This window comes from Perna viridis, chromosome 4 (genome assembly GCF_037379345.1).
Source record: "Perna viridis isolate PV_CMFRI_1.1 ecotype Kerala chromosome 4, ASM3737934v1, whole genome shotgun sequence".
Lineage (NCBI taxonomy): Eukaryota > Metazoa > Mollusca > Bivalvia > Mytilida > Mytilidae > Perna > Perna viridis.
This window is the reverse complement of record NC_142448.1, coordinates 31,925,962-31,946,863: the sequence shown is the minus strand read 5'-3', so window position 1 is coordinate 31,946,863 and position 20,902 is coordinate 31,925,962. Positions and strand designations below refer to the sequence as shown.

At 31.4% G+C, this 20,902-nt stretch overlaps 2 protein-coding genes across 3 annotated transcripts in view; one reads left to right on the top strand and one right to left on the bottom strand.

Moving 5' to 3' along the window:
- Positions 1-1,665: 1,665 nt before the first annotated feature.
- On the top strand, positions 1,666-13,389 carry LOC148619766 (ATP-binding cassette sub-family C member 1-like). Its single transcript, XM_088580002.1, has 26 exons — positions 1,666-1,719; positions 1,987-2,160; positions 2,392-2,520; positions 2,905-3,033; positions 3,244-3,305; positions 3,562-3,849; positions 4,143-4,320; positions 4,654-4,908; positions 5,451-5,516; positions 5,681-5,818; positions 6,175-6,321; positions 6,543-6,627; positions 6,960-7,026; positions 7,278-7,404; positions 7,586-7,762; positions 7,944-8,111; positions 8,292-8,591; positions 8,770-8,989; positions 9,236-9,546; positions 9,841-10,040; positions 10,229-10,355; positions 10,659-10,760; positions 11,153-11,299; positions 11,837-12,162; positions 12,472-12,666; positions 12,906-13,389. The coding sequence occupies exons 1-26, from the start codon at positions 1,678-1,680 to the stop codon at positions 13,024-13,026; spliced, it is 4,281 nt and encodes a 1,426-aa protein (XP_088436128.1). The 5' UTR covers positions 1,666-1,677; the 3' UTR covers positions 13,027-13,389.
- Positions 13,390-15,341: 1,952 nt separating this feature from the next.
- LOC148619764 (uncharacterized) overlaps positions 15,342-20,902 on the bottom strand; it is a 32,593-nt gene continuing 27,032 nt past the window's right edge. For both annotated transcript variants that reach the window (XM_088579997.1, XM_088579998.1), the window contains exons 3-4: positions 16,132-16,380; positions 15,342-15,788 (exon numbers count right to left, since the gene is read on the bottom strand). In XM_088579997.1, coding sequence (XP_088436123.1) covers positions 15,671-15,788; positions 16,132-16,380 — 367 coding nt within the window. In that variant the 3' untranslated portion in view covers positions 15,342-15,670. The remainder of the gene's footprint in view (positions 15,789-16,131; positions 16,381-20,902) is intronic.

Below are 20,902 nucleotides of genomic sequence, written 5' to 3'. Positions count from 1 at the left end.
AAATAAAAAGGAACTATTTACAGTGTCCAGATCCGGTACACTGAATTATTTTAAAAAGGACAAAAATTAACCTATCCTGTCTCGGCCCTTTCAGTTATAACCCCTTCTTTTCAATGATTTTACAAACGTTAGAAAAGTATATAAGTGCGATGCTGGGTTATCCCTGTCTCATATTATTACATTGTAAACACATGGTAATATTACATACACATTAGATCTTCATTTTGCAGGCACATTATATCATTATAAACTAATTTAACAGTATGTTTTGCGCACAATAAAATATATATTGAAAACAGAATTTTCATTTGCATTCAATTCATTTAAATGTGCAACTTGTTCGTACATCTTTTTATTTTAAATGTCCTTTATCGAGACTTTGATATGTATGATGCACGTTTGTTCAGATATTTTTGTAATTTTGAGTGATAACAAAAAAAAATATTTTCATTGTACGGTATGGAGTGAGCATGCCCAAAACTTTAAAGGATAGAGTGTACTAGACTTATTCATCAGATGACTTTTGTCCAGTGGATAACATTTTTTACCATGCGGGCCCTGCAGTTTAGACGTTACGAATACCAGATCAGAGATGTTGCAGAATTACTTAACCATTGGTCTGTTTTGAAAAAAAAAAATTCGTCATTTACGAAAATAATACTCGTAAGCTAATTCAAACAAATTCTGATTTTTTCATTTTTATGGCACACTATGTATCACCCTTATTCATTCTTATTAAGTCAATATTGCATTTCCTGTCGGTATATTTGAACTCACTATTTTACTGCAGAGCAAAACGAACTTAATGTGTTAATCCAATATTTAAGATTGACTAATTCAAGAGATTAATTACTTTATGTATAACAAATATCTGAATGTTTGCTTCCTGTTTCTAATATTAGAGACTACTTATTTAAATTTTCTTAATGATAAATACACATTACAGACAAACAACACTTAACATACTCAAAATATATTGTTATTTATTAAATGGTCACTACAAACAATCAGGAAATCTTATTAAATAGTTTAAAGGTTAATAACAGCACTAGAGTTCCACTATATATGCGAATAAAAACTCTTTTCAGCACACTTTGTACTCATGATCTCGACAATACCAAGGTTAATGGAAAATCCGTCAGATAATATCTATTATGAATACCAATTTGAACTTTATGATAAAAAGACAAAGATGTAAAATATTCCATACTTCATAAATTCTTCTTATGCCAACGGAGATTGCAGGTTTAGAAACCATCATTGACTAATGATTGATATTGTAATGAAGATCAATGAAGCGTTAAAGGTAAATATTCGTAACGCTAAGGTCTAAAGGGGAAATGCCTCATATATTTAGAGTATTGTAAGTGACGTCAAATATTTCTTAACAACGACAAAATATGCCATTATATATTGACCCTATTTAATGGAATTTAAATACTTTCGATCAATAGTGATCAATATACACAATAAGTATGTTTAAAGTCGCAAAAGTAAGCAATTCAGCCAGACGGCTATATAATAATTTAGTCATTCGGGCGGAAAAGGGGAATTTCTGAATCAGTTCAGAATTATTAAAATAGAACAAATCAGGATTCAGCAGCCCAATAAAGTATAAAAACGTGTTAGCTTCTTCTCATTTCATATCAAACCACTGAACGTTAAACACAATATCCAATGGAGCATTTTACCAACATTTTATACAAAAACAAGTTAATGGTTGGTATATATGTTTGACTATTGGTACACATATGATTTAATTTCCAGATATATTTGTTAAGCTTTGGTGTTAAAGATAATTAGGGATATTTTACTTAACATCAAATAATACTCACTTATTCGTTTTATATTACGATACATGGGAGTCCCGTTTATAGTAAGTCAAATTTGGAAGCTGAAAAGTTCAGTCTTATTGGAAAGCCGACATTAATAACAATATTATGAAATATTCCATTTATACTAACGTCTGTATTTTTCTATCTTTAGCAACCAGATATTAAAAACAACATTTCCAACTATGAGGATGGTTACAATACTGTAAAGGACATGATTGCAGATTGGAGCCCGGGAATTATAATGATGGCGGCTATACAATCGGGATTGATGTGTAGCCCCTTGAGAAAAGATGGATCAAGAAAATTCATTCGTCATTTTCAATCAGTAAGCATATGAATATATGTTTGATACATATGTTATAAGTAGAGCATATATATATATAATATATATATAAAACAGTTATTGTTTTTTTTTAATTTTTCCTCACATGTCTGGTTGTCCAAAGAACAAAATGAAATTTCAAAACCTTATTGTAAAACTGAAATTTCAAATAATTTTGCAATTTCAATTAAATTGCAAATGAAATTGATATAGAAATTAATCGTCTATTTTCAGATTATCTCTCTGGTTATTGTCTTTCTGTCAACGTCTTATACCATGAATTCAATAAAGGAAGTAGTTTTTGGTGAAAAGAAGCCACTACCAACATTTTTCCTCCTGTCACCACTCACAGTGAATGTCGTGGTAAGTGAAATATCAAAATCGAAGATTGCAATAATATATTTGACAAATGTACAATTTTCATCAGAAGACTTAAATATCCAAAAATATCATTTCAAACGAAAAATCATTTAAAACATGCATGTAAGACTTAAAGATTATTTATTCAATAGAAGTAAATAGAAAGTGCGTGATTAGAACAAGGAGCAGGCTATTCATGATCAAGGGACAAATAGAGCAAGAAAGAAGACAAAATAACATTAATGATAAAAATTAACTGAAATAGTACACAGAATGTAAAGGATAAATGATCAAATCAGACATAAAGAAAACCTTGGTGTATGAAATCAGGTGCAACGGATATAATACGAATTAATTCAGAAACAAGAAATTTTTGTTCTTTTACAGGAGTTTGTTGCAAGTGGATTGTTTGCTAAAGTGTTATTTGGATTCTACATTACACTTGTGATCACAAAGTTTTATCAAGTATTTAATCAGAGCGGACAAACAACAGATTCGCCAATTACGGAAACAAAGGTTAATATTGTAATCATACAATGTACAGGTTTGGGTCATTTTTCAAAAAGTAAATTCTCATCATTATTAAATTGTTCATTTCCATATAACTTTGTTGGGGTCGATAAAGTCGAGTAGGTTTGAAAATTAAAATGAATGATATTAAATTATACATTTTAAGATAACTCTACTACAATATCTTTGCTCATGAAACACTTTAATTCTTTTCAGAAAAAAGACAGAGAAACTGATGCATCCTTGTTTTCCAAATTGACATATGGTTGGTGTACAAGGTAAATCATAGTACATGGAATAATCTGTACTTGAAGCTATTTACTAAAACTAGAATTATCCTAAGAAAAAAAAACTATGGGAAATTTTCAAAATATGATCAATAATTTCTGAAGTAGCTTTTCAAATAATAACTTTAATGCTACATTTTACTGAAGAAGTATCGTTATGTGAAAAGTGACTCATAGCGTAACTATTATTTCAGCTTATAAATCATGTATTAGTTGTGGTCTTACACTTATTTCTTCTTCCCTATAGATTGGTGCTGCAAGGATACCGAGAAAAGCTGACTAAAGACGATAGATTCCTTCTCAGTGATGAAGATAAATCAGGCGCTATTGTTAAATATTTTCAAAACGTCTGGAATAAAGAGAGAAATGATATCAGGAACACATACAAAACATCATCAACAGAAGAGAAAGTTGGAAATCTACAGCCAAATCTTGTTAAATGTCTTACCAAGGCTTTTGGACCCTACATTTTGATTGGAGCCTTATTTGAAATTTGTTCCAATATCATGACATTATGTACACCATACATACTGAAGTAAGTTTGTTTCAAACAATACTCTTTATTTTAATTTATATTGAATAAGTAACTAATTTGATAGTCAAAGTCCTTGAAAAAGGGAAAAATAGAAAACAATAGTTCAAATTGAAGCTAAAAGAATGTATTGTCGTCACAAGACAAGAAGAGAAACAAATACAGATAATAAAGGTTAAGGAAAACGATAAATTGATTTCAAGGTTTAAGGACGTTTGTTCAATTCTGTTTGATAAATTGTTAGAAATATTATCCTTAGTTTAAGTTTAACATTATTTCTTATTTTGATTTTACAGACTGCTTATCCAATTCACCGAGAACAAAACAGAACAGTTGTGGAATGGCTACATTTATGCACTTCTTATGTTCGGTCTGGCGGTATTTAGAACTCTTTGTAATTCTCAGCACGGCCACAATAACTGCAAGAATGAAAGACGGTTATGGACTGCAATTACTTCTCTCATATACAAAAAGGTATTTAGATAAAGATTTATGGAATTTCAAAAACAAAAAAAAAAAAAAACAAAAAAAAAAAAAAAAACAAAAAAAGAATTAAACAACAACAACAATAAAGTAAACGAAAAAATGAAAACTGAATATATTTTTCATGAAACAAATTGGAGGGCGGTTTTTGTTTGTATAATTATATGATGCCACTCATGTCACAATGCTATCGTGTTGCATAGAAGCATGCTTAGTAGATGTATTTTTATGGAAAGATTTTTGACACCAGAGCTATTATTTTCACTTAAACTGGAGACAGTTGCCTTTTAATTTTATACTAAATGTATGTAACTCATTTTGCAGACTCTGTTGCTATCAAATGCTGCCAGGAAATCGTGCACATCTGGGGAAATTGTCAACTTGATGTCTGTGGACGCTGGAAGAATATCAACGTGTATTCATAGTGTTAATGACTTCTGGTCTATTCCATTGATGTTTTGTTTGACATTATATTTATTATGGACTGTCCTTGGAGTATCTGCTTTCATTGGTTTAGCAATCATGGCAGCCATTGTTCCATTCAACTCATTGCTGGTAAAGACGAATAAAGACAATCACGTAAGTCAAATAGAAATTAGTTTATAAATACTGTAAACAAAAACGTATTTTGTTGATTGCAGATATTAAGGATATCACCAAAAGAAAATAGCGAATCGTCAACATTGGGATAATTCACATACTTCAAAATAAAAAAAAACATGACATGAATATATACATACATAATGTAGCGAACCGCATAAAATATATTTCATATAAAAACTGAAGCTAAAAAAGATAAGACGTCAAAGAAAAAGAAAAAAACACAAGCACCCGCATATAAAACAAAAACAAAACGGGAGTTCCATCAGGTGCCCCGGAAGGGTTAGCATGTCCTGCTCCTCCAGCGGCATCCATCATACTACAAATGAGTACAATCCTATAATAATCCAACAATAATAATGCTACCCCCAACACGACTCCCAAAGGTCCCTACCTGAAGTTAAGAAGATATTTGACTACCTCCTGTAGAATAAAATACGCATTGTTTAGTTCTACATTTTGTGATTAGCCAAGTTCATGATTTTGTTATATTTGTTATAATGTTTTTTTTTATCGATTAGTTGAAGGCTATGGACTTGAAGGATTCAAGAGTAAAGATGATGAATGAAGTGCTGAATGGCATAAGGGTGAGTATAACTATAAATTCTCCCAACCAATTGAATTTATTTAACATAAAGACATTTCAGAAAGAACTAGGATGAATATTTAAAAAAAAAATAAATCTAAGTAGTATTTTTTATTTTGATTTGTTGAGCATTTACAACTTTATATATTTAACTTTATTTTACAGGTTCTGAAATTGTATGCCTGGGAGTATTCCTTCGAAAAACAAATTAATGAAATACGAGAAAAAGAACTAGGCGTCGTTAGAAATCAGGCCATAGTTGGTACATTGATGCATCTTGTGTATTGTATTACTCCATTTTTGGTACGTTTTCCTTGTAATGATCATAATGAGGTGCTAATAATTTAATAATATATTAATTTTCGACCAATTAAAAATGATGAACCTTCAATCTAATTAAACTAAAACAAGGTGAAAAATTGCCATATATTTGGAAATGTCATCGTACTACATTTGATATTACCTGAATGTCAATGTCTTACATTTGACAGTACCTGAATGTCTTACATTTGACAATACCGGAATGTCTTACATTTGACATTACCTGAAAATCCCACATATTACATTACCTTTCGGTAAACTCTTTTCTGTCAATGTAAATTTTGTAATACAACATTTATTTTTGTTGCATTTGTTCAAATCATGTGTCTCCTTTGCAGGTCTCGCTTGGAACATTTGCAATGTACGTGCTTATCGATGAAGAAAATGTATTGACTGCTGAGAAGGCGTTCGTGTCCATTTCGTTATTTGGGACTCTTCACTGGAATCTGATCATACTTCCACATATTGTAAATCATTATGTTCAGGTTAGTTATGATGACTGTTCAAAGAAAGATAACAATGATATGTAGCAAAACCAATGACGAAATTAAAATAACAGAAACAGTTGAAACTTTAGGAAAACAATGACTAGAATATAACGAGTTGAATGACTACCATTACAAAACTTTATATCATAAATAAAATATACGACACGAGTCTGCTTGAATATAATCTAACAAATGTGTTTCCGTGTAAATTCTTACAGGCAAACGTTGCTTTCAAGAGAATCCAAGCCTACCTAGAAAAAGATGAAATCAAATTTGATGCAGTGACAAAACATACTGATTCCAGTAAGTATTTTGAATTATTAAAACCATTACTTTATTTCAAAACTATAATAATAATACAAAAATATTAAAGCAACACGCGAAATGCCAAAAAAAAAACAAAACAAAACAAAACAAAAAAAAATAATAAAAAAAATAAAAAAAAACTATAAAAAAACAAACAAAAAAAACAGACCAAAAAAAATCCCAAAACAATAACACACACAAACAAAAATCAAACAAAAAAAACGCACAAACAAAACAAAACACAAACAAACAAACAAACGAACATCGGTAATATATTTAAGACGACGATTTCAACAAATGCACTCTAATGTTGCAACTTTGTTCCGCAGAATATTCAGTTACTGTACAAAAAGGCACATTCTCTTGGACCAAAGATGAGGATCCAACGCTTAAAGAGTAAGCATTAATACACATTTAGAAGTATCTTATAAACTATTTTATATTATCTGCAGATGGTAAAGATATGTGGAAAGATGGCAATAGAAAAAGAATTTAAATATTGAAAAGTAAATCTAAATGCTTGAAAAAACGTGTGAAATCTAATAAATAACTAGTCAAAGACACTTTTCTGCTCCGCAATTTTTTTTCGAAATTTGTTGTCAAAAGAGCCATAGTTTTAATTCAGCAATAACTGTTTCGTTTTACAGTATCAACATCAACATACCAGATGGATCATTTGTTGCTGTAGTTGGCTCTGTTGGATCTGGAAAGTCATCACTCCTATCAGCTATTTTGGGTGAAATGGAACAGGAATCTGGAAACGTTAACGTCAAGGTGTGTTACAATTTAATACTACTAATGATAATTATCATTATATAAGAAGCAATGTTTTGTTGATTTTATAAATAAAGAATATAGAAATGTAACAAATAGAAGAAAGCTTATCAATTTATTCATTCATTCACAATATATATATATATATATATATATTATAGGCCAATGGTTTTTATTGTAGGGTTCTGTTGCTTATGTATCTCAGCAAGCTTGGATAAGAAACACAACGTTAGAAAACAATATACTGTTTGGAAAAGAAATGGATAGAACGAAGTACAATGACGTCATTGATGCTACAACGCTACGTGTTGATTTGGACAAGTTAGAAAAGGGGGACCAAACAGAGATAGGAGAAAAGGTAAATATAAAGTAACTTCAACATCTAATGAATGAACGTTGTTTTCGCTTTGTTATATTGAATTTAGAGCTAGAAATAAACAAACAGAATGATAAAACATTATTTCAACAGAAGTGCATAGTGATGAAACAAAAGTTCTCACTTGCGAAAATTTAGTAAATTGCATTGTTTCTTTTATTAGGGTATAAATCTAAGTGGAGGTCAGAAACAACGAGTGAGTTTAGCACGTGCCGTGTACCAGGATGCCGATCTGTATCTCCTTGACGACCCTCTAAGTGCTGTCGATGCACATGTTGGCAAACATATATTTGAAAACATCCTCGACAAAGATGGAGTACTTGGGAATAAGGTGATTATGACTAAAATTTATTGCATGTTGCAAAACTTGAAAATTCATAATGTTCTTCGATTTGCATTGCATTTGTTTGTTTATTCACATATGATTTTTGAGGTAAATATTTATTATGAAGGCTTTTGCATAGGCACACATCATTTTTATAACTAATTATTTTATTTTATGTCTTTTCAGACACGTATCTTAGTAACAAATGCCGTGAGCTTCCTTCCCAAAACTGACATGATCATTGTAATGAATAATGGACGGATAAGTGAAGTTGGATCCTTTACAGAATTGATAAGCCATAGAGGTCCGTTCGCCGAATTCTTGGACACGTATATGATTAATAAAGACATTGCTTCCATTGATTCTAAAACACCTGAAACAGACTCAAACAAGAAAGAATCAAACAAGGAGGTTTCTGATAATAAAGTTGATTCTGACACACGAAGTACCGATCCTGACGATGATGACTCAGAAAATTGCAAAAAGGTACATACAAATAGCATTGTAAACTGTGATTCTGTTGAAGACAATATCATATACTTCATGTTTATCAGTTTCCTATTTCAGTTTAGAAATCAAATTCCTCAGTGTAAAGTCAAATTCTTTTTTCGTATACTTGATTTTTTCGCTATATTGAACAAATGAGTTTTTCCTTCCTTTTCAGTCCAAAACTGGAGTTGTTCTGTTCTTCCTTAGAACAATAGGGTTCCCTGTAAGCTGCTTTATTATGGTTTTTAATATCCTGTTCGAAATAGCTGGGCGGTCAAAAGATGTATGGATTAGCGCATGGACCGGTGACCAGCCTGCTTATATAAATGGAACCGTTGATATTGAACAGAGAAATATGCGTTTAGGAGTGTACGCTAGTATAGGAACTTTACAAGGTATTGATGATATTATTTGAGAGTCGAAAAATAAAATATATGATACGAACGTCAGCAAAATGGCTGAAATACTTTTTAACGATTTAACGATTAACAAATACAAAATTTATTTTGTAATGTATGTCTTTTTCGAATAATAAATAATAAGCCGATTGCTTCATTTGATGTGCGAGTACGGGTGTATTTTGTGAAAAGATCCTTGTAATTGAATTTTTTTATAAACCTGACTCTACATTTTATCTTCAGGTGTACTTCTGCTGTTAATTGGACCAACAATAGCGTTTGCCAGAATGAGATCATCAAGAAAAATACACAAAGATCTCCTCAGAAATGTGTTGCGTTCACCAATGAGCTTCTTTGATTCAACACCGGTCGGAAAGATAGTCACACGCTTCTCCAATGACGTTTCAAAAACCGACAACGAAATAATATATCAATTCAAAGACTGCATCATTAGTGTATTTACCGTCATCTGCAATGTTGTGATCATTTCACTAGGAACACCGAATTTTGTCTTCGTTTTAGTTCCTATCATCATATTGTATTTTGTATTACAGGTAAGGTTTCTATTTTCAATTAAACTTAATATGAATAAATTTTAGCTTTGTGTAAACTCTGATTGCACTGCATGTGAGAACAGTTCAAAACTGTTTCATTTTTGTCAACAACGATGTTTTTATTTTTGGCAACTTATATCAAAGTAAGTTGATATGTATTTATAATAGTTTCATAAAACTGACTGATTTTTGAACGATGCTTTTATTTTTGTTATCTTCTTTTAATGTAAATTGATATGTATTTATAATGATTTTTAGGTGATACCGTAGTTAAATATACAATTTATTTTCCAGAGAATATATGCCAGAACTTCAAAACAACTCAGCAGGTTTGAAACTGCTACAAGTCCTCCGATATATTCCCATTTTTCTGAGACAATTTCTGGAACAACAACTATAAGGGCTTATGACCAGCAGGAGAGATTTATAACAGAATCTGCCGAAAGAGTGGATGACCACAAGAGATCTCAATACTCAAACAGAGCTATAGGAAGGTTTGTTTTATTTCTTTTTCATTTAAATCTTTATCTGACATCCTAGGGATATTTGCTTTAACTAAAAAGAAAATATTACAATGTGATAAAAACCTTCATTTTGGCCAACTCCAAACGAAACTTGCTATACACTAATCTAAGATGAAAATTAGAAGTTTGCATTTACAAGAAATTATTTATATTTGCAGTTGGTTGTCTGTTCGACTTGAACTACTTGGCGCAATTATTGTTCTGTTTGTGTGTATATTGGCTGTCATGGGGAGAGAAACGACAACCGCCGGACTGGTCGGTCTAGCCATTACCTATGCTTTACAGGTATTTACAACGATAAGATTTACTTCTAAAAAGTTATGTAGTTGAGTTAACTTTATCTAGTACTATTTTGTTAAACACAGATAGCCGATAGTTTTTTTTCATATTTAAAGAAATTGAATATTAAGTGCTTAAGTAAATTTTTCAATGGAATATTGTTTTCTGAGAAATGAAAAATAATTGAAACAGAAATATCAGAGCTCTAAATGGAAGATTGCGTGTTAACTTTTTATGAGTTTATGACCGATTTATTTTTCTAATGGTAGAATGAATTAAGCTTATTATTATTCATTTTGATCTTTTCAGATAACAGATTGTCTTCAGTGGGTTGTAAGAGTTAGTGCAGTACTGGAAAGTAATACAGTATCCCTAGAGAACATACAGGATTTCACCGAATCCAAAACGGAGGTAAGCGTCATCAACATTTGTACATTATACATTTTTGGCTATTCAATCGATTTTCAATTAATTACAAGAATTATTATGCTGTTGTGAATCTATCCCGATTTATTGTCATAAAAAAGAAGTATTGTTAATACTACAGATTGTTCGCACTAAGTATTTGACAATAATTCAGGGCTTGTCATTTTACTACACCCAATAAATGTTTCTTTTCCTGTGGAAAAAAGGGAAGTCCGGCAGAAGGACCTGACGGATTACGATTATGTTTGCGTATACCATGTAACATTTAAAAATCATACCAAATGTCTACCAATATCTTTCTGTAATATTTTTTTCAAAGCTACGAGTAATATTTATTTTTTTTCTTGATGATAATGTTGTAATTGTTCACTTTGCAGGCTGAATGGGAAATACAAGAGAAAGAACCAAGTTCTTGTTGGCCAAATAACGGATGTGTTGAATTCCTTGACTATGCAGTCAGATATAAAGAGGGCTTAGATCTTGTTCTTAAAGGAATAACCTGCACAATACAACCAAATGAAAAGGTGAGTTTGCATGTTATATATATAATATTATGGTAGACACATTCGAAATAAGGAGCCAGTAATTGAACGTATACAAAAAGAAAAGTAATCGTTTAGGCAAAACAATGTCATGTTCTAAATGAAATAATTAAAACATCCAACAACATCATACATAGACAAGTAGTTTTAAATTAATTTGATCCTCTATCCTACATAATAACACCTAGATGAACTGTCCCGTACTACCATACATCGTGTACTAAGTTACAGCCCTAGATTAATCCTACGAGGAGGAATGACCCGGCCAGCGAAAGCTATATTTTTATATAGCCTAGCTGGCCGAGTGGTCTAGGGCGCTAGATTAAGTGCAGGCGGTGTTGCCATAGATGTCACAGCGGTACGAGTTCGAGTCCCGCGGAGGGAACGACTAAAAATTTGCATCGCAAATTTGACAGTTCTAACATCGTTGGAAATTTTTCAGACCCTTATATATATATATATATATGGTTTTAAAGTAATTTAAATAAAAATTGATCTAAATTGAACCTTTGTTGACAGGTTGGCATTGTTGGCCGAACTGGTGCAGGGAAATCATCTCTTACTATGGCATTGTTCAGGATCATAGAGAGTGCGAGAGGAAAGATAGTGATAGATGGAATAGACATTTCTACCATTGGACTTCATGATCTTAGACGTAAGATTACCATTATACCTCAGGATCCTGTCTTATTTTCTGGTACAATGCAGATGAATCTTGATCCATTCGAGGAATATTCTGAAGAGGAGCTATGGAGAGCATTAGAGCATGCCCACTTAAAGAAGTTTGTCGAGGGATTGAAAGGGGGTTTACAATACGAGTGTTCTGAAGGTGGAGAAAATCTTAGGTAATTACGCACTCAGCTATATTCGTTTCCTTATTTTGCCAGAATTTGATATGTGAAATTGCTTTTATGAAGTATTTGTAAAACAATAATTTTCTGTAATGGAATGGGTAAACATTCTCACGCTTTCAGTTGTTATAACATTTATATTAACAAACCATCGTTAAAAAATTGTAAAAAAGTAGTTTTTCATATTCAGGTTTAATTTCAGTAATACTCCTTACACAATTTAAATATAGTTGTCCTAGAAATTTCACACTAAAATCTTACAACACTAAACTGCTTTTATTAATTCATTCATCATGTTTTCAGTGTCGGTCAAAGACAGTTGGTATGTCTGGCCAGAGCTCTTCTGAGAAAGACCAAGGTGCTGGTATTAGATGAGGCTACTGCTGCAGTAGACTTAGAAACTGATGAGTTGATACAGAATACTATCAGGACAGAGTTCTCTGACTGTACCATACTCACTATAGCTCACCGACTGAATACTATCATGGACTACACAAGGTAAGTAAAAACATAATGAATTATACGACATAAAGTTGGTGCATAATGTGCGTTCGTATCAATACAATCATAGATAGTTCTGTGTCTATCATTCAAAAAAATAACTTCAGGCGATGCTTAATTACATGTAACAACTCAACAAGAAACGAGATTGCCTATTGCTCAAGTCAAAAAATGTTATCGACTTAAATTGATTTACCAAAATAGTAATTTCATTTCGTTGTTTTTATTTATTGTAGGATAATGGTACTGGATTCAGGACGAATAACAGAATTTGACAGTCCATCTAGTTTACTTAAAAATACCGGTAGTGTGTTCTACTGGATGGCAAAGGAGGCTGGATTAGTCGACACCCATTGAATCGTTGTTGAAAAGTCATATTAAGAATTACAGAGGGGAATAAAATCTGTGTCATAGAATGCATTGATTACGCATTTTATTGTAGAATGGAACATGGGACTGAGATTTAAAAAAAAAAAAATAGTCTGTGATTGTGTTTTCCATGAATTTGAAACGAGCCTGTTTATACTTCTTAAGTGTCTTTCATAACGTGTTCTATGAAATGGCAGAAGAGATTAGTAAGGAAAATAAGAAAGTCTTGCCATTTCGTTGTTCAACAAATGTGTTCATTAATGGAGTAGTTTAGAATATTGTGTTTTTAGGTATTTTTTTTATCCTTTTTTATTTTCATGTTTGTATTCTCTTTTTAATTGTGTAAGTCATGTGCAATATGTGTTATTTCATTGTTAATAAAATTTAAAGAAATAATTGTTCAATCTTGAACTCGACATTTCATTTTGGAACGACGTGATATCTTGCGTACTTTTAAATTCCGGCTGGTTGTTTTACAAATTATACCATATCTAATCACGAAAACTGAAAAGAAAGACAAGGAATGCTTACCTCCCCTAAAATATATATATTGCCAAATATTTGGATCGCAAATTTGACAGTTCTAACATCGTTGGGAATTTTTCAGACCCTTCTATAAGTTTACGTTATCTTCCCTGTATATATATATAACGTCTCAGAATGTAACGACTCTATTCTCTACACTGCTCCATCGGATCAAATTTCATATTTAAGCTCATTTTGAAATGGTTTGCGTTCGTACATGATCATTTATTATTGGAAAAATATATGGTGAATCTGCTAGTCGCAGTAGAGAATCATTGATTTGATATAATGATGCTTGTTCATGTAATACTGGTATTCGGTAATCATCGAGGTAACATTATGGAAAGTAAATAATCACTTATCTTCAATACAGTAGAAGAATAAAATGCAATGTTTATCATGTCAAAATCTTTAAATGAATTCATGTCAATTCGAACAAAGTAATAACTTTTCGATAATTTCTATGTTTTACCCTGCTTAATAGAAAAATGCACCATATATAGAAATTCAGAATAATTTGTAACGAAAATTAACATTATAGCGAATATAGAGCTATAGCGTAATATTCGTTCTGTCAGGTCATACTGAGAATCTTAGAAATGTTCGGTAACGACATGAAATATTGAATGGGAACTTTGAAGTCAAGGTTCTTTTTTTAATTATCAACAAAATATTTATTCACATAATTTATTGTCTAAAATATAAACTGGTCAACACATTCATTTTAAGTCTCCACCTTCCAAGGTTGAAGAAAAAGGTAGCTTCACCAGTGCTCAAAGTACATTAACTACAGAAAGAATTGACTCCTATTTTAAAGACACGAGGATGGGTAATGAAAAATTGATAAGACTCTCTCTGACAAACAATGATTGAACAACCATATGTAGTTGAAAGAGGAATGTATGTTCGGTTTATATCAAATTCGGTCTTGAAAATAAATATAGTCAAATAAATATTAGTTTAACATACAATTCAGTAAAGTGTGGTCTGTCAACAAAACCTTTTTTTTGCAGATCATATAATTAGAACACGGAAACCTCACCGGAAAATTTTGCCAAAATGTGTATTTTTTGTCAAATTGAGGGAAAGCTTTATATTTTATTTTTCTTCGCTGGAGATGTTGGACACATGCGTCGACATCTTAAATTTTCCAGTCAAAAGCCTATTGCATCATAGTAGCTTTTGCCCGAATTATTAGTTTGTTGACAGATGAGCTGAATATATCCCTGATCGTACAAAACACATGCAAACCTCCCAGTTTCATAACGGTTTGTTGAAAGTTAAAAAAGACAAAATTCATGACGTCATTTATACAAGAGAGTGTTGTAACACTTATATTTTTTAGCTGGTTTATATCTTCATTTTAATACAAAATATGCCATTTGTTGTGCATAACAATTATCCCTCATACATCATTGGCTTACAAACTTTCCTCCTGGTAGCACAAATCAAATTGTTAATCTTTATCTAGAATGTTACGAGATTGATTACAATTCCTAACCAAACTAGAAATTATCAACACAAACTTCATCGGCTTTGCTTGACATTTGTCTGCTGCTGACGGAAGTGTTGTAGCTTGTCCATTTTTGAAAGTTGGATAATTTGTCGAGGAACCAATTTACGAATGAAGGGTTTTGTCATTATTAACCATATCTTGTGTGTAAAATTTGATGATGATTCCTCGAGGCCGCAAATGAAGCTATGCCTACGAGTTTTAGATACATTGTGATAGGGTAATACCTACCAGTTCCACCGTTCTATGAAAGAAAAATCCACCATCAGTTTTGAAAACAATTTTAATTGCAAATATATATATTCACAACTCAACATATAAAACACATGCAATTATTCGTCAAAGGAACATATATGTATTTAAGAAGAATGCCCAAATCGGTATACCAAGACAAAATACTATCAAGAAATAAATATTGCACTGTAATTAATATACATTGAAATTATACATATGTAACGGCAATTTGGCATTTTAATCATTTACAATATATTTATCTTTATAACATTGTATATTTCAAGGCTAAATTATATATGTCATTAAAATATCAGAGAGTCACAATGAACACATATTTGAACTACTATTAAGCATCATACATTATTTGTCTATTAATCCAGCCTCTTTTGCCATCCCATAGAACACACTGTTGGTATTTTGAAGTAGAATCGATGGTTTGTCAAACTCTTTAATTCTTCCTGAATCTAGAACTAGGATTCTACAAAAAATAAAAAAAAAATCTTAATGGATACACCAATGAAAATAGCTGATACAATTAAGAATGATAGACATGTTTATTTTAATATTCTGCTAAACTTACTGCACTGATGTTTTTACCAATGTGGCCATCTACATGTCGATAATCCGTGGTCGACAAATTGTCCAATCCAAAATGGTCTCAGATTTTGAATACTGTACTACTTTTAAGTAACTGCTTCATTTTACAATGCAAATGTGGTACAACTGTTCAATACAACCGATCAGGTTTATAAATAAGTATCTTGGTATAGTTCTTTATTGATTGTATTGATGACGAATATTAGATATACATGATAATATACCTTGTGTAGTCCATAATAGTATTCAGTCGGTGAGCTATAGTGAGTATGGTACAATCAGAGAACTCTGTCCTGATAGTATTCTGTATCGACGTAATTGCAGTCCACAACCGTCTTCCATTCTTACAATTACAGTGGCCTTGCTGTGAGTCATACAGAGTTCTAAATATAGCCAAACCAAACATAAGGAGCGCATACATATATCCATTCCACATAATTTCTGTTTGATTCTCCGTAAATTGGATAAGCAATCTGTTAACATAGAAAATCAATATAAATGTAAAATTGCTTAATCACCTTTATCTGATAAAGGTAATAATACTTCAAACCAGATGCAATTTGACGTTACATTGGAAAGTATTTTTGTCGTTTTCGGGCCTTAAATTTAGAAAATTACATTATTGATGAATGTACTTATAATCATCATAATTGATCTTTAAGTATTTAATTTGTAGTTTTGATTTGACGTCGTACAATGTAATGTTCACATAAGAAAAAGTTTTTAATTTACTTACTTTAAAATGTATGGTGTACACAACGCCATTATATTGGAGCAAATTTTGAATGAAGCTCCTAACAAAATGTAGGGTCCAAAAGCCTTGGTAAGGCACCTAACCAGATTTGGTTGTAGGGTTCTATTTTTCTCTTTAGGTTGTGTTTTTCTGTTCTTGTTCTGAATAACCGTAGCCTCCTTATTCCAGACATTTTGGAAATATTTGACAATTTTATACTTTGTTCATGCTATCATTTTTTAACCTTTTTAGTTAAAAATTCTGGACTTAAAAGTTTCCAGAGTGAAGATGATGAATGAAGTATACGGGTATGTACAAGAATTCGTACAAATTCTACGAATTAGATATGTTATTCTTTTGATTCAATACTTCTCTATTAAAAGGTCTTTTTGGAGTTCACGGCGTTTAAAATCATCAGCTAATATATATATATATATATATATATATAATTTTATTACCTCGGGAAACAATTATCAAAATTGTTGCCAAGTTGCTATTTATAACACTATAAATAACAAAACTTTTTTCTAACAAACATATTGCGATCATTTGCTAGTCTTGATAATTTATCAGTATGAAATGTAGCGTAACGTCTGCTGTGTTTATAAATAAACAGAACGTATATGAAATTACTAAACTGAATTTGTCCTCAAACTATTTAAAATTAACTATATTCTTTTGAAGCAGTATTAAATTTGTCGTAATCATTACTAGATGTATGTGCCTACAAGATTTAGTGGATAATCATTGTTTATGTATAAAATAATTGTAAAGGATAATGATTTTTTTTTACTTTCAATTTGTTTTCTTGCTTGTAAATGATTTCCTATCAGCACAACATCTTATTTCAATTTGGGTGACATTAAGTGCACATTGTCTGTGTGCGAAAAAAAATGTTTTTTTTTTAAATTGTACTCATTAATCAATGATAAAAACATTAAAAGCGAATTTCGTCAATAATGGTCGTGATATCTCAAATATTTATCCAATTGACTATTTTGCTGTCAAGGGCATTTAATCAAATGTAAGTGTTATTGAAAATGATACTATACATTGCAAAGTTTATAACTCCATTTTTGGACTAGTTGTGGTCCAAGGTTTTGAAACGACATCAGAAAATCCAGTCATTAAATTGACCAAATAATATGGACTATCCACTAAAATACTGAGGCCCCAATCTAATAACAACTCAGAAACATCAAGGTCCAAATACATTGCCTAAATGTAAATACAGACGTTGGCAAACATAATAGGGTTTTGCTAGCGACTCCCGTTATTTTTAAGTAGGTAAAACTGGACAAGAATAGCTATACAAATGTAGCTCTCCGACACCCTCAGTCAAGAATGAGACAGTGACAGAATACACTACACTTACTATAAATAAACTGATTGAGGGTTTATGGAACAAATACATAAATTTGGCAAACGAAGATTATATCTGTAATTTTATCTTTTTACTTAAACAAATTATACACAGAACGATCAACAGATCAATGAAATTTTAAACTAGACATGATAAAAGTGAAAAAATAGGAAAATAGAAAAGACAACGTTGGGTATATATTGTGTTATGCAACTGGCATTGAAGCAACATGTGGTTATTGATTTTTGATTGATCCTCTCTGAGTATATTATGTCACTGATATCCTGCACGACATCCAAATATTGGATTGAATTTAGTGTCTATCCAGTACTATTTTTTTTTGTCCGACACAGTGTCATAATAGTGATATTAGGCCATTTTAACTGTTCCAATGTCGTGTGAAGAATAAATATACATTTCAACTAAACATCACGTTTTTATTTCACTCAGTGGATATGACAAATAAAATATCATAGATATATGATAATGTTTTAAACCTAAGATGGTTGTACATGTGAAATTATTAGATTCAGAATTCGAATGCGTTAACTTACGAACGCAATGCCTGACCTTTATCATTGAGTGAATTTAAATAGCATTAAACCATGTATGCATTATATAAGTTCAAAATTGACTACTTGCCTTCAGTCTTGAAAAATATGAAAGGTGGATTAAATGTTTATTCAAGACTAAAACTGCATTTATAAACCCATTGTCCGAAAGAGTAATCAAGGGAAATAAGATTATAGCGGTAATCAAGATCATGCAATGCAGAGATGAAAAAAGACATACGCAACAAAGAACACAAAGTCACTAAAATCATACACATAAAGCAACAAAGGCAAATGAGCAAATCCATTCAAAACTGTGAGCATGGACCAGGTGGACCGGAAGGATAAGCGTCGTCTGCTTTTCTATCTAGAAACATCCGCTGAGTTGCTCATAAAAAGTCAAGTCCATAGTAGATGAAAGAGGAAAGGACATCTATGACACGTTGAACAAATCAGTTTTCATGGCGCAGATGGATACATCATTACGATCCACGAGTTCATGATGACGACCATAACTTAATGTAGTGATGATTTCAATCTTCAATCCGAAGTACAGTTTAAATTCTGTAGTAACTTTAATAACTGTACCTAACAAAATCACTGAAATGATTATTTCATTTTCCGCACAAACGAGAATTATTCTTGTCATAGAATGAGACTACTAAAAACAAACCAGATTCCTTGTAAAAATTCTAACCCGATAAGAAGAAAGAATTCCAGACGCAATAAAAACTTCTATGATTGTTTTACCTGTCAAAAAGACTCCAGTTTTAGTAGGCGTATTAATAGGACACAATGGTTTACAACATAATTGTAATAGAATATTAGTTTATAGGAAACATCATTGTCCAGGCCAGGGGCGGATCAAGAATATTGAAAATAAAGAGAGTCTCTGATCAAGACGTTTGAAGACAGGGGATGCAATCTATCATTTGCTTTATTTACTGTCTGTAAGTTATAACCTTACTCTTTTTGCGGTGTTAACACAAATGTACAGAGCATTTGTAGTAAGTGGGTTGTGCGTTGAATTGTGCTTTACTTCTGTTGTCATATTATGACTTTGTAAATGTTGTTTTTAACATTTATGATGTCATAGTTTCAATTTTCGGGCAGCTTATCATGTTTGTCGGCTTCTTGCAAAGAATGAATAAGTGAGCTACTTTATAGGTCACTCTAATTCATTCAGATTTGTTATAATCTAAATACCAATAAGAATTAAACTGAATATGGGATTACAACTGTAAAAGCATATTCGCTACCCTAGGGTTACGGTCTTGCCCCCTCCATTCACGCAATTAGAGGGCAGGGGCAGGACCGTAACCCTTGCCTAACGAAGATGCTGTAAAATCTGGGAATCGGATATAAGCCATTTATAACTTGGAAACTTTTTTTCATCGGTCTATATGATAGTAAAGGCCGATTATATTTGAAGTATTGCATCTACAAAATATCTTTGTAATGTTCTCCTTTTCACCGTCATATACTATATTATTTTTAAGCATTGCCAGAGTTTTCCTCCTTCGTTTAAACCGGAATGACATCATTGATGTAAGAACAGATCGACGGGCGCTTAAGGTAAAACAGAGACATGACGTTCAAATTAATATCCTGCTAATGAACCTGGTCGAAACCCCCAGTTTTTTTTATCAAGCCTGGCTTGCTAATTAGTTCCTTAAATTTATATATGTCTTTTTATGACAATTGTTGTATTTTTGGTGCTTTGTCTTGACAGTGAATATCCTTTTCTTCAATCCAATTTCCTCAAAACGAACATTGCTGAGCGCTCGATTATTGAATGATAGAAAAAAATATGTCAAACTTTTATTTATCTGCTTAAAGAGTACTTAAAATATTGATCGAGTCAAAACATAAATTACTTTCATAATATTCGTGCTTCTCTGTTGTACCAACAGTTCGAAAACAGAACATTTTGTCCGGAAAATGATTCCGTATTTTACAATTTTAGTTTAATTAGTAATTAAAATATGTGAAAATTTGCAACTTCAAACACATTTTGTAAAGCTCATGTTCAGTAAAAAATACTCAGATATACATTGCAATATTAGTCGGTGTCTTATTATCTCTTAATCATTGAAAATACACTAAAATGCAACCATTTTAGGTGTAATTTTGTTCTGTCATGAAATTGCCAAATTTTGTCGGAAAAAAGTTCATTGTTACATTTTTTAAAAAAATCTATACATGTGACCTTTACATGTTACGTGTTTCCTAATACCTACAATAAATGATTTCACTTAGATTACTTATCAAATTTAGTCTTTGACCTCTCCTCTAATTAATGCAAAATAACAGAAAATTTTACTTTGATAAGTACGATATGCAAAACT